This window comes from Lactuca sativa, chromosome 8, assembly GCF_002870075.4.
Source record: "Lactuca sativa cultivar Salinas chromosome 8, Lsat_Salinas_v11, whole genome shotgun sequence".
In the NCBI taxonomy this organism is placed as follows: Eukaryota; Viridiplantae; Streptophyta; class Magnoliopsida; order Asterales; family Asteraceae; genus Lactuca; species Lactuca sativa.
The window spans coordinates 2830768-2845046 of record NC_056630.2 but is presented as its reverse complement, the minus strand read 5'-3'; the positions used below and the strand labels follow the sequence as shown (position 1 = coordinate 2845046).

Genomic DNA, 14279 nt, shown 5'->3' with positions numbered 1-14279 from the left:
TCACGATTTTAAGGCATGGAATCTCAAAATACTGAGAGAAAGAAAGAATGAGGAGTCGGGAAGGAAGAATAACAATTGTTGTTGTTACTTTTTTGCTTCTAGAACCTTCAACAAACAAGTAAGCTTCCTTACTTATTTTTCTCTTATCATTGATTGGTTTGATTTCTTTGGAAAATCGAAAGAAGTTTTCTTGGTTTGATACTTTAATTGGAATAAAATAAAACATGTCTTCCAAGTGTTTGATATAATGTCAAAAAGAAAAGGTTTTGGTGTAAATGAGGTAATTTTGATATGTTGAACTATTAGGGATGATAGTAAGACATGCCATGTTCTTTTTTTCTCTTTTGATAATTAATGCTAATATTTGGGGGGGGGGGGGGTTAGGAGGAGGAGGATGATGAGAGGGGTTGTGTGTGTTCTTTACTGTTTTGATAATTGATGTTATTTTATAGTGCTTTATCTTGTTGATTGTATTTTATAGGTGGTTAGAATATGAACATGTGGTATGCATTATGTTAGAATTACGTGTTGGTGATTTTAGTGTCACCATGTTATTTTATGTAATTGGAACTAACATGTGAGCTAAGGGGCTTCATAATTTGTACTCTAATACGTGTACGGGTATGTGCGGAGTGCACGCATGTATAAGATCGAATTAGAATTCGGTTCGACGATAAGTCGGGGGTCTGGGGGTAGCGCCCCTGGGTCCAGGGTTTCCAAATGGAAAATGCCCCTAGCAGGGTCCAAGGGGCAGAGCCCCTAGCTGGGAACATAGTGGGAAAATCAAATTCTTGAGGGTGATTATGGAAAAACTGATGAAATTCATCAGTTTTGGAAGCCCTTGATTTCCTCATTAATTTCCGGATTTCCCTGGATTGCTTCCAAAGCAACCCATGACGGCCAATGCTAAGACGCAAATCGTAAATTTATTTTATTATATAAACGACTCTTCTCTTTAAGAAAAGGGATGCAACGATTAGCTCTCTTTTCTTCAAACAAACATAAGATCCTTCTAGCAATTTGGCTTACGATTTACGTGTCTGCATTCGTAAGTGTCCTCTTAGATTATCCTCGTAAATGTCCTCTTGGATTATCCTAAACTGAATTTTTTGCAACCCGGACATAGGGTAGAAATATCAGTATGAAAAATATTCACATGATCCAAGGGGTATCCAGATCTCCAAAATAAACCCTAATTCCTCCAACATTACGAAGGTTTGTTTTATTATTTGTCATATAAAAGCATTTTCACATAATGTTATTCGACTTTATGGCGGCTATTCTCATTGGAGTTCTAGGATTACATTCTATTGGAATAAATTATAATTCTTTAATGTCTACAACATTTTGTCAAAATTTATAGTTTTTATTCCCTATTATAATTTGTCAGATTTTATAGTTTCTACTACATTCTCTTAGAATTTATAATTTTTATTCTCTTAGAATGTAATGAATCTTTTAATATTTGAAAGTTGATTGTTTTTTCTTTATGGATTTAGGTTTTGAAGTGGAAAAAGAAGAAAACATGGATAACGAGAGTGTATTCTACTAGGATGTATTTTGCCACAGTGTATATGTGTTTATTAACAGTAACATTCTTTAAGAATGGATTAGTGTTTTTTTAGATTTTGATGTTTTTTGTAACTATATTTAGTTTTAATCTTTAAGATTAAATGTAATTCTTAAACCATTATAGTTTAGATTTTCGTCAGAATGAATGTAATAATTGTTTATAGTCTTATTCTTTACGAATTAATGTAATTAGTGATTCTTAAAAGAATAAAATCCGTATTCTTTAGAAAATATTATTATTGATAATATGTTATTTTAAGTAATTGATTAATAAATATTTTTAAATTAAATATAATACAAAAGCACAATCTAATCTCATTGTAAGGGTATTTTTGTCAATTAAAATAAATTTAAAAAAGAAAATTTCGAGATTTTAGGGGACAATTAATTCCCTTGATTTATAAAAAAACGATTTTTTTTTAAATTAATTCAATTTCAAACGTAAATGGTAAGAATAATCGATTTTATTGATATCTTGTTATAATGATGTTTTGTGATTCTATCAGAATATTATTCTATTAGAATATTACTGAAGAATATTTTTTTTTGAACCTCTAGTTAAATAATAACAAAATATATCTATATATATGGTTGTAAAGAGTCAAATAATTTTAGAATACTAGCAAAACTTAAAGGAAATATTACAATTTGATTACATTGGTAGATTCTTCTTTGGTGGCTTTGAACATGGAGTTATAATAGGTTGGTCAGTGATGTTGTATCTATGTATGGTACGACAGCTGTCAATGAAACAATATAGTGTAACCGTGTAAGTAAAAATTGATCATTCCCTTATTCATCAAAGGTGTGGGTGGTGGTCGGGAATCAAAGAGAAGGTTTTAGGGTTTTTTAAACAACACATAGACCAAATACATCATCAATAGAGAAGGGGGGGGGGGGGGGGGGGGGGGGGGGGGGGGATACACTGTGGTGGATTCGTAGAGATGATACATTTGATTTCATATTTAATGGGATATAAATTAATTCAACAATTTATCATAAATAATTCATAGTTAAAATTACAAAATTATCATTGTGTAGGATCATCAGTATATTCACACAATATATATATATATATATATATATATATATATATATATATATATATATATATATATATATATATATATATATATATATATATATATATATATATATATATCCTTGAACCATAATTACAATATACTTATATCTCATTGCCTGTAACAGCTATGTACTTGCATTTTTTTTTTATCTACAAAAGCAATATGTAATGGGTGGCTAGATTGTATGAAAACGTTAGGAAAGAATACTTTGAGAACGTTATTATGACCATATTACAGTAGATTTTGGAAACTTCACTTTCCGTAACAATATATCCTTGACCCATAAATACAGCTATGTTGCTATTTTCTAATATGTGTTTACAATTTTCCAAAGAATATTATTCAGCGGCAAGCAGATTCATTCCATAGACCATAATATATAAGATTTTATATAATGCTATTATATATAAACCAAATGCTAATGGCTAAGGTTAAATATCTTAGAAAATGTATATACAACAAAATTGATTCGTTTAATGCTAAGATTGATTATATTAAGTAAAAATAAAATCAATCAATTACTATTAGTGATTAGTGATAGAATCGTGATAGCTAGTTAGTGTTTTATGCAAGTATTTCATCCTCAGGAGATGCTAAACTAAAAACAAATTCAATCGAAATCCAAAAAAGGAGGATTTAAACTCTACACTCTGTCCCTCAACAAACGAGACATAACACTATATATTTAGAAGCAAAGTGTAAAATTTGGTTACTATTCAGTTGCATTTTCTTTTTGTTTGAATTATCATATCCAAACAACACGAGAAATTGTAAGTGTTTGTAATCAATCAATCAATCAATGATATGACACACACAAAAACACAAATCAATGTGTTATGATAATACAAAGATAAATTAATTGATTCTAGGGTTGATGGAGGTAGCAGCCATTAAAAACATGAAGCAAGCTACAACAATTCCAATTGAGGCGCCCATACGACCTGAATGAGACAGATTATGTGCACCCACCAAATAAACTTTCCCTGATTCCTCATCTTTCACTTTGATGCTTGAAGAGCCTAAAAACAAAAACAAAAACTCTTTTCATCAACACTGTTGTTTCTTTTTTACCTAATGGACTTTAACTGAAGAAAGAAGGACTTAATAAAGAAATTCAAGGAGACAAAGCTTTTCTCATTTCCATGGTAAACTTTTACAAATTTGCATGCACTTTTCCTTCCATTTATTTCACTGATCATTTATCTGGTCATAAGTGCATGTTTCTTTTTTCCCATTAAAAGAAACAAAACAGCTAAAGGAGAAATATGCTTACAGTTATACTCGATCCATCCAATTGTCTTTTTTTCCAGATCATATGTCACCAACTTATCTGTCAATACAAGATCTGCATACAAAACATTCCACATATGCAAAATATCATCAAACCTCCTTGAGGCAAAATTTCCAAAGTAATATTCATATGGCCAGGTGCAATGACAGTTGTACAAACGCTATTGGACCAAATGTCGGTGGGTGGGGCAAGAACTCACATATGTGGAAAAGACATGAATGCCCTCCTCAATCCTCATCATATAAGATTAACAAAAAAGAAATACAGAAATATGAGAGACATGGCTGACCTCCCAACAAAGTTATTTCTTTTCCATCCTTTGATTGCAAGTCACTGTCTTGAAACCCAACACACCAGTCTTGATCCTGTAAAGACAAACAGTGTGTGTGTGTGTGTGTGTGTCGTACAATTAGTTAAATAAAGTGGCTTAATTAAGCAGCCATTGATGCACAGGGAAAGGATGACATGGCATATATGTACCTCGACTTCAAAGAGGTATTGGTTGGGATAAACTTTCAAAGAAAGTGAATTTTCAAAGTGAAATATCACATCTGGAAAACCCTTATCCACACTGCATTAATCATTATCAGAGGATTAGTGAACCTTTATTTTAACATGTATACCACATAATATCAAGAAAAGCTCGATAACTTTCACTTACTTTCCAGGGTACTTGTAGCATGTGAACTGTTGATCAACAATGTGACTCTTTATATCAGGTAGTGCAGCATCAATCTAGGCCGGAAAAAAAAAAAAAGATTTAATGATTTAACTTCATTATAGGCAATGATGAATGTGAACAAGGCTTAAAATGTTTTGTATACCTTTTGTAAAACTTGCTTGTAAACCAAATCAGGTAGATAAGCCAAAGTCGTACCACTATCAATGATTGTTCCTCTCTTTGCTCCAACATCAAATATATCTGTTGGAAGCTGTAGAACATCACCACCTACCTCAACTGCCTTCAATTCAACATTATAATGCGCCCTGTATTATATATGATGAAGATATCATTTTAAACACCATGTATATATTTAATCATCTTTGTCTTTCATTTAGGGTAAATAAGCAACGTATAACTTACTCTGGAATCATTGGTGTTGTCTGTACTTTCGGTTGTACAACTTCCCCAATAGCAAATATGCCTCCTCCTTTAGATCCATCCAAGCAATGTGAAAAGACCTTTTTGACCTTTTTAGCAGAGGCAAGCTGTGAAAGCATCGAAGAATTTGCTTGCCCAAACCCTAGTATCCCATCTAGTGCTTGTTCTGATGAACCCAACTCCCCTGATTGTTGGGATCCGCACCTATCTTGGATAAAGGATAATACAAAATATAAGAGAATAAATAAATTATCATATCATTCATAAATATGGTTCATGCAGATGGAGAAAAGCAGCAGACTTGCCCGAATGCAATACTGCCATTCATGAATGTGGTTTGAAGGTCTCCAGAAGCTCGGTCAAGTTGTATGGTGTCTCTAACAAAATATCCCATGGTGGAACTCCCATCTCCATATGTAACTTGATATGAACAGTACATTCCGACCCTACACTCATCATTAGGGCCACTGAGTGTGGTAACGCAAATTTCTTGATCACAGTTAATCTTTTTTGCAGTTGAGGAAGCTTGTGGATTGTATAGTGCAAGTGATATCTGGCAAAAGTAATAGTAACAACTTCTGAGTTCTGAATTGAATATATAAACCAAAGAAATTGGATATGGCATAGAAGAGAAACAAAAAAAAAAAAAAACATACTCCAAGGTCACTTTTCTTGGGGCACTTTTGACATCCAGCACAGTTCACCCATAAAAGGTCACTTCCTGTATCAACTTGCACATGATAATCCTTCGGTGGAGTCCCAATCTGAATCTTAGTGAAATAGAGCCTATATAGAAGAGGACGAACATACAAAAATATAAACTTTGATGGTGTAACATTTACATGTACACAAACATAGAGAGAGGAGATATATACAGAAAGACAAGGGGGAAACTAACGCTGCTGAGGTGGGGCTGCCGTCGCCGCCGATGGGAAGGTCAACAGCTGAGAGAATCCTCCGATGACGGTCGGAATCATGAGCTTTGAATTGAGTCAAAGACCGTTTGTTGCCAGCAAACTTATGCTGAACCTGGAAAACCACATTGGCTGATGCCAACAAACATAATTCAAGAAGAACAACAAACCCAATAACTAAAACAACAAATCCTCGTTTATTCAGATCCATCTCCCAGCAATTTAATTCAATTATGTATTATCTTCAATTGGGTCTCTTCGAATCGAAAACAAATGAACAAATTGTATCCAATGTGTGTGTGTATATACACTTTCTCAAACTTACTTATCTTCTCGTGTTATCAAAGAAAATCCAGTTGGAGACAAAAAAAACCCGCCTCGAGGGAGCCGACTGAAGAAGCAAGGCCCAATGAGATGAAGAATCAAGAAACATATAAAATTATAAAGTATACACTAGAGGAAATCCATATCGCTAAGCATTTGATTGCATCGCATCATGTCGATTAGGATGTGTTGACTGATTCCTCTTCCAGAATCCAGATCTTCGTATATGCTTATTATGGTGGGTTGCCTTTTTGGGTCTCATTAGGTTTCCATGATCTGTGTAAATTGTAATGTGTATGTATGTGTGTTCCATCATTGATTGACTTGAGTTGTAAACTTATAGTAGTTGGACTTTGCGTGTAAATGGTAATCGATGATCCCCAAATCTAGTACGACTTAATTGCAAGAATGGGAATCTCTTAATTTAGTTTTTGTAAAAATAGTTTTATGTTAAAAACAGTTTGTTTTTTTAACAAATTTATAGGAACGTCTCATAAATATTAAATTAAATGGGATTTAATTTCTTAGGTAAATTCTTATAGTTAAAAAAAATAATTTAATTATCTAATCATATTATAAAACATTCTTAATTTCTTATGTTAATCTTATAATACTTTTAAAACCAGCGATTTAGAATTTTTATTTTTAAAAATCAAATTTTTATATCAAAACCTAAAACCGTTTTTTGCTTATATTATACTAGGTTAGAAATCCGTGGAAACCGTGGGTTTATAAGATAGACAATGAAAATAGATTGATAAATTATTAAAAAAAATCAATACTAAACGATATTGAAAAATGATTGTTAATGTAGGATGATATTGTATTTACAAATAGACTTTAAAAGTATTGTAGTAAAATAATACAGATTTGAAGTATAAAGTTAAACAAAGTTTTAATTTTATAGTCAAGTAGATAGTGTTCGATGTCAAACTGTCTTACTAAGCTCTTCTTTCTCTTTTAGGCACTCTATATCTCTGCAAAGGATGAAAGATCTGCACTTCCCTTTTACAACATAGGGAGGGGGGTTTTTCGATTTTAAAAAAATGATGTTTGGATTAAATTATATATACCAAAATACAATAAATTGATAAACTATGTATTAATATTTTGTAAGAATTGTACTTATATGTATAAAATAAAATAAAAAACATAATATATATTATTAAGATATGTTTTTTATTGTTCATAATAATAATTTAATAAAATATTTACGTAAGTTAATGTTGTAACCGTTGATTATCCTTTCTTAAAATTGACATTTTAATTAAAATGTTAATCGTTTAAAATGAAATTAATTTACTAGATATCTATTAAATTTAATTTAAAATTTAAAAAAATTAATAGAGTTAAACAAAAACTAAATCTTTAAAAGAAAATTTGTTAAGATGTCATGTGGTACCTTATTAGTAAAGTTGAAAATTAAATATAAACTCTAGAAAAATGACATATGGCACATAGATATTTTTATTTATTAAGTAGTATAGATAGTTAGCGATGATGTAACATTCATATTCATGCGTTTCTAAAACACCAACAAGAAAGTTATATAACTATTTTGAGTATATTATTGTGTATATGATTATGGTAGTGTGTCATTTTTAGGATTAATCTAAAAAAAATCTTATAGTTTGTATTTTTTCTGGATTAAACCTCAATTTATTTTTTGTCTAAAAAACTTTGTAGTTTTCTATTTTTTCCGAAAAAAACTTTCAACTTTATGTTTTTTTTTTAGAAAAAAAAAACCTTCAACCTTCTAAATGCTTCCAAATAAACCATCAACTTTTTTATTTTCCTCGAAAAAAAAAAACTCTCACATTTTACTACTTTTTTTGGCAAAAAATGACTAAAATGGCTGAATCGGGAAAAAAATACAAGGCTTTTTTAGACAAAATATAAATTTTAGGTTTAATCCGGAAATATAAATATATATATATATATATATATATATATATATATATATATATATATATATATATATATATATATATATATACATATATTTATATATATATATATAAAACGTCTTTTTTTAGATTAACCCTCATTTTTATGGTTAGAGTTTAAGGCTTATAGTTAAAACAAACATTTTTGTTATGATTTTGGCTTTTGATTCTTGTAGTGTGTTAGTTTTTGTTATGATTGTGGCCTATGAATCGTTAAGACCTTAAACAAACATGTTTGTTGTTAACTTTTTGAAATGACCATGTGGCATTGGGAAGTTTCTTTGCATAGTCTTGGATAAAATCCGTATTCAGACTTGTATGCTTTGCTTAGTAAAATGGAGCTAGATGCATCGATCGAGCATGACACCAGCAACCTAAATGAACAAAATAACTACAATTACACCTCTAGAATATAATGAAAGAATAAACAAATTTGTTTCCAACAATCAATCTAGTACCAAACCACTAGCTAATGTGAGAGTTTCATATTTATTTTGGGCCTAGAAAGGTTATGGGCTTAAGTTTCATTTAAGACAGGTGGTGATGGTTATAAATAGATTAGTTGCCCTTTCAAAAAAAAAAATAATAATAATAATAATAATAATAATAATAATAATAATGTAAGAATGGAAGAATGATATTGTAGGCTTGAAAATTAAAAAGCTTAATAACCTATGTTTGTTTTTTCTGAGGTAAAATGTATGCAGTCTGCAGACCACATCTGTAGACCTCTGCAGTAGAAGAGGTGGACCAAACGTCTGCAGTCTGAAATATCATGTTTGTATCGTCAAATGTTTTTTTTTAAGTTTTGTAATTTTTTTTTAAATTGTTTATCATTAATAAAAGTTGGAAAAAATATAAATTAAAAAAAAAAACTTAAAAAAATAAAGATATATATATATGTGTTTTTTAGGCTAGAAGATGTTTGAAGATGTTAGAAGACTCTGGTCCACATCTGCGCCAAGAAGAGGGCGCGCAGACATTTTTAGGTCTGCAGTCTTCAAAAAAACAAACAGTCTGCGAATGTTAATGTTTGTGCGTGGTCTGCGCGGCGCAGACAGAAGAAGTCACGCAGATCTGCAGACAAAAAACAAACACTACCTAAATTTGTGATGGAAAATCATTTTCAACTACTAATATTATCATGCCATATATATGTCTTGCAAAAGTTTCGAAATAATTATTAGTTAATTATATTCATCGAGTACATCAAAATGATTGTTTCGTTCTTTAAGAGCATGGTACTATGTGGAAGATAACTTTCTAGATCGTTTGAAAATGCCGTGTTGAGTGTGACATTTAGAGAAATAAATCATAAATCATGATCGTCTTAATATGAAATTTTCAAATTTTTTATTGCCTTTATTACCTTTTTTCTCAATTTCATGTGAAATGCATGCCGTATGTTATTGAACACGAGCCTAGTGATTTCATGATGGGTTCACACTTTAAACATAGTTTAAACAAACCCTAAATTTTTTTCTCAATCTACAATAAAATCTCACTATTTTAAAAAAGTATTTAAAAAAATTTATTATTATTATTTTTTAATAAAAAAAACCTAATAAACCAGATAAACCTAACAATTTAATCATTTTTATCCGGTAACCCTCATTTTACTGGTTACACGTGTTCATGTGGACCGGACATGTTGAGGTGGATGATGACTCACTATAGGAGTCATGAATATAAAGCCTATATGCAGAAAAGTTTCATTTGTGCCCTAAAATCGAACCAGGCATAAATCGAAGCAAGACGAGGACCAATGGATGTCGTCTTCATCTTCTGTAAGAAACCGAGGATCAAATCGAGGAGTGATGAATCATCTAAGAAGCAGCTGCCATTTTGGTGATCTCGTTGGAAGATGGACTTCATGGATCCCGTTAAATTTTGGAAGAATGTTTATAGGTTGCCCAAATTACCAGGATGAACTCAAAGACTGCAAATACTTTCGTTGGGTGGATCCTACTCTACCAAACCAGTAGTATGCAAATCTCTTACTAGAGTTTCACAACAATGTTAATTTGGAGAACAATGTAATATCCCGGGAGTTGGGACAACAACAAGTTGAGGGAAACTTTTTAGATACATTGTGGGACAACCAGTGGCACAACAACCTGTTGAAGGAGTGGACATTAAACAATAGAATGGAAATGAGGGTGGAAGATAGAAATCATCGTTTTATGTGTTTATGGTTTCTTTTTGTGTTTGTGTTAGTGATCTTAAGGGATTGGTATGATAGATAGAAGATGGATGGGAAGTAGTCTTTTGGTTATGTTTGTTTGGCTAGTATTAATGTGTTTTAGTTGTGTATGTTAGGGTACTATCAATGTCTTTTGGAGTGTGGGTACCATGTATTATGTTGTGTCCCATTATAAACTGGAATGACTTAACAAGTTTGTGTTTATGTAGGACTTATAAGTGTTTCCCATGTAATCACGAATGAATGGAATCAATAAACTGTGGAATCAACAATGAATGAAATCAATCATGAATGGAATCAATAAATAAAGATGATCAATAAACAATGGAATCAACAATGACCAGACTCAATCATGAATGGAATAAATAAACAAAGATGATCAATAAACTATGGAATCAATAATGATTGGAATCATGCATGACCAGAATCAAGTATGACTGGAATAAAAAATGGTTGGAATATCATTTAACTAAACAATATAATCATGATTAAAGCATTGAAATGAAATTAACAACATAAACATAAACAATGGAATCAACTTAAAGAAACATAAACCATTTTTATCATAGAACATGTCATATTAACCAAAGCCAAAAGTGTTAATGGCTAGTTGTGTAAATGCCTAAAAACATAATTTAGATGGCTAAAAACAAAAGGGGCTATCAACAGTTGCCCAAAGCCAAAAATTTGTACATGTCTTAACAAAAGTATGGGTTAAAAGCACCATAATATAGACTAGGTGAGTTGGATGAACTTATTGATGGGTTTTAGCTATAAGAACATCTTATGTGCTCATACAAACCCTAATGCTTGGATCTAGGTTTCTCTAATGTGCATGCAATTCATCCAAGTCTCTAAACCCTAGATCTAGCATATGATAATCAATATTAACATAATAATGGGTTTAAGATATTACCTTGATTGTTATGTAGCAATAACAATCACAATTCCTCCTTGTAATGACTTTAGAAAGCTTAGAGTCACAAATGTCACTCCTCTAATGGCTCACAAACACCAAGAGCAAGAGGATGAAGAATAAGGAGAGAGGAGACACCCAAAAACGTGTAGAAACCCTAAGGATTCAGTTGCCCACGTTTTTTATGCCCAAGGGGTCCTTAAATAGTGAGGCTATTAGGGTTATCTAACAAGGAAACCCTAATTTGGATGCTTAGGCCCTAAGCAACCCATGTACTCCTTTCTTAAAGGCCTTTGGACGATTTCTAATGGGTTTCCCCATAGAATTCGTCCACCCCTTTAATATGGAGTCCATTAGCCCAATATTCAACTATCACACAATTGACAGTTCTAGTCCCTTAATTTAATTAATGTCTTTTAGCCACAAAATTAATTCCTAATTAATTACTGACTAATATTAATTAAACAATATGATTTCTCCTTTAATATATTATTCTCATAATATATTAATAAATCATAATTAATCCTTTCTCTCCATAATTCATCCTATCAAGTTGCTTTGATGAAGGCAACCCAAAAGGACCATGCATCATCGGGTCAAGTACATACCAAAATAGTTATGGACTTAGACACTAATCCAATACTTATCATTTCCCATTTTTTATAACCACCACTTTCTTCAATTGTATTTTTGTTATCCTCTCTGAAGGCTTCCTCATTCTTAGTTTTGGCCTCCTCCTTCTCATGTCCTCTTAACCCAGGCCCTCTTACTCCATCCCATGTACACCCATTCCATCTTTATTGATTCCCTCCTTATCCATCCCATATACACCCATGTCATCTTCATTGATTCCCTCTTGATTCATGCCTTCTTGATCCATGCCCTCTGTAACATCTCGACTCCCAGGTATAAATTTGAAGCTTTTATATTCATATTTTTAGACCTACTCGACAAGTTGGCTGCCCCAACTTGTCGTGTAGAAACGAATCCGGTCGCGGAGATCATGAAGCCTACTCAACGATTTGAGGTTGTGCATGAAAACCCTAATTTTTATGGTTTGCACCCTATTTAAAGGACCTTAAGTCCTCTCTCCAACCCCCCTTACCACCCTATCGCTCAGAAGAAAACCCTAAACGAGCTAACCTTCTATTTTGAGTGTGTACAAGGCTAAAGAATGTGTGTTCAGTGCATTTTTTGGAGAAACTTGAAGGTTTAGGAGCTTGGAAATATAAGGGGCTTATAGATCCAACATCTACTCAGTTGTAGCAACCTTTTGAAGGTAAAAAGTCGTTACCTTGATCATTTTCTTGTTAGATTTCTCCATTCAAGAGTCTAGGGCCTTTTTAGCCCACTTTGGATCCATTTTTGGAAGTTGACATTGATTTGAATTTTGTAACTTCAGATCTGGACTACTCTAGGCCCCCATAGTCATAAAGTTATCGACTTTATCTAGTCTTGGCCTTTCTCCATGCCCTAAACCTCTTCCTAAGACTAGTTTTGGGTGTTTTGGCCTCTTAAGGCCTTGCATGCACGTAAAGTTGGTAACTTTACGTGGTAACTACACCCTATGAGGCTAGATCTACAGTTTGGAGCCTTGGTTTCGCTTAAAAGCGTCTGAATGAGAAAAAGTCCGAATGAAATCGACGAGTTGCATAGCCAACTCGACAAGTTGGACAGGGTTTACCCGCCTTCAGGATTCTGAGTGAACTCAGCGAGTGGGTGAGATGACTCAGCGAGTTGATTAGGCTTTTCCCAGTCCTCTGGACATTAAAGAACTCAGTGAGTTACTCAGGTAACTCAACGAGTTAACTCGAGTTTTCGGTTTCTGAGTTCTGAAGGAACTCGACGATTCAGTAGATGAACTCGACGATTTGGGTCAACAAGGACTATTAACCTTGACCGTTTACTTTGACTTTGACCAAGGGTTGACCAACTTTGACTTCTGAGGGTATTTTGGTAATTTAGGATTCTAATGGAATCAGTCATATGGGGATTATAGGTAGTGAATTTGGAGCTGAGAGTTGAGGTTTAATCTTCTTGATTCAGCACTACTTGTGAGGTGAGTTTTCCTCACTATACTTAGGGGTTGAAGGCACCAAGGCCGACCCATTGGATTTGATATCCTAGTAGTTGATGATATGTTGAGTATGAGTTAGTTATGCATGCTAGTTTGCTATTCCAATCTGGTAGATCTATAGGAGTACCTATGATATTGTCTGATTATTTGTATGTGCATTTAGCTATTACATTTCGCCATGTTGTGTGGGTAGGGTTGAGGTTGTATTGCTCCGTGCGATGACCAACAAACCCTGGAGTATGCTAGATATGAGATGAGGGCCAGGAGAGCATACCAGACCCATACTGAGGACTCCCCAGCATTCTAGATGCGAGCTGAGGGCCAGGGGAGCATGCCAGACTTGCACTGAGGGTTGATCAGTTATATTTCAGTCTTAGGACTGAAAGGGCAAGCCATTCATAAGTTCTGAGCTCAATAGCAAGCCAGACTTATGTTGTGGGCTTGGGAGCAAACCAGATGTGAGTTGTGGGCCTGAAAGGCAAGTCAAACTCATACTGTGGGCTCGGGGGTAATCCAGTCTATAGAGTTGTAGACCCATTACATGTGGTTATTATGTGTGTTATTTATTATGTATCGGTATTTTGGGGGAACTCGCTAAGCTTCGGGCTTATGGTATTGGATTTTGTTTCAGGTACTTCGGATGATCACGGGAAGGTGAAGGCTTGATCATGCACCTCCTCACATTTTATGATTTTGATTTCTGGGATACTCTGATATGAAACTATTTTGAAAACATTTTGTAATAAGTAATGGTTTTTGGATGCTTGAATTTAAATTTTTATGAATTTTATGGTTGTTACACCCTCCTTGAAGGAGAACGGTGCCCATAGTCCCAAAACAGTTATAACA

At 33.0% G+C, this 14279-nt stretch overlaps 1 protein-coding gene across 1 annotated transcript; it reads right to left on the bottom strand.

Moving 5' to 3' along the window:
- Positions 1–3354: 3354 nt before the first annotated feature.
- Positions 3355–6604, bottom strand: LOC111920954 (aspartic proteinase 39). The gene is made up of 10 exons (XM_023916517.3): positions 5949–6604; positions 5707–5836; positions 5356–5603; positions 5033–5254; positions 4773–4935; positions 4610–4683; positions 4429–4519; positions 4238–4313; positions 3931–4002; positions 3355–3676 (listed from the first exon to the last, which is right to left on the bottom strand). Exons 1-10 carry the CDS (start codon positions 6173–6175, stop codon positions 3513–3515), a joined length of 1467 nt encoding a protein of 488 aa, XP_023772285.1. The 5' UTR covers positions 6176–6604; the 3' UTR covers positions 3355–3512.
- Positions 6605–14279: the final 7675 nt, after the last annotated feature.

Bases quoted from the DNA above. Each gene is read 5' to 3' on its own strand.
- LOC111920954 (XM_023916517.3), bottom strand. From the start codon at position 6,175: ATGGATCTGAATAAACGAGGATTTGTTGTTTTAGTTATTGGGTTTGTT. The intron at 4,520-4,609 runs GTAAGTGAAAGT...TGATTAATGCAG, and splicing joins TGCTACAAGTACCCTGGAAA to TGTGGATAAGGGTTTTCCAG. The intron at 4,314-4,428 runs GTACATATATGC...TTGTCTTTACAG, and splicing joins AATACCTCTTTGAAGTCGAG to GATCAAGACTGGTGTGTTGG.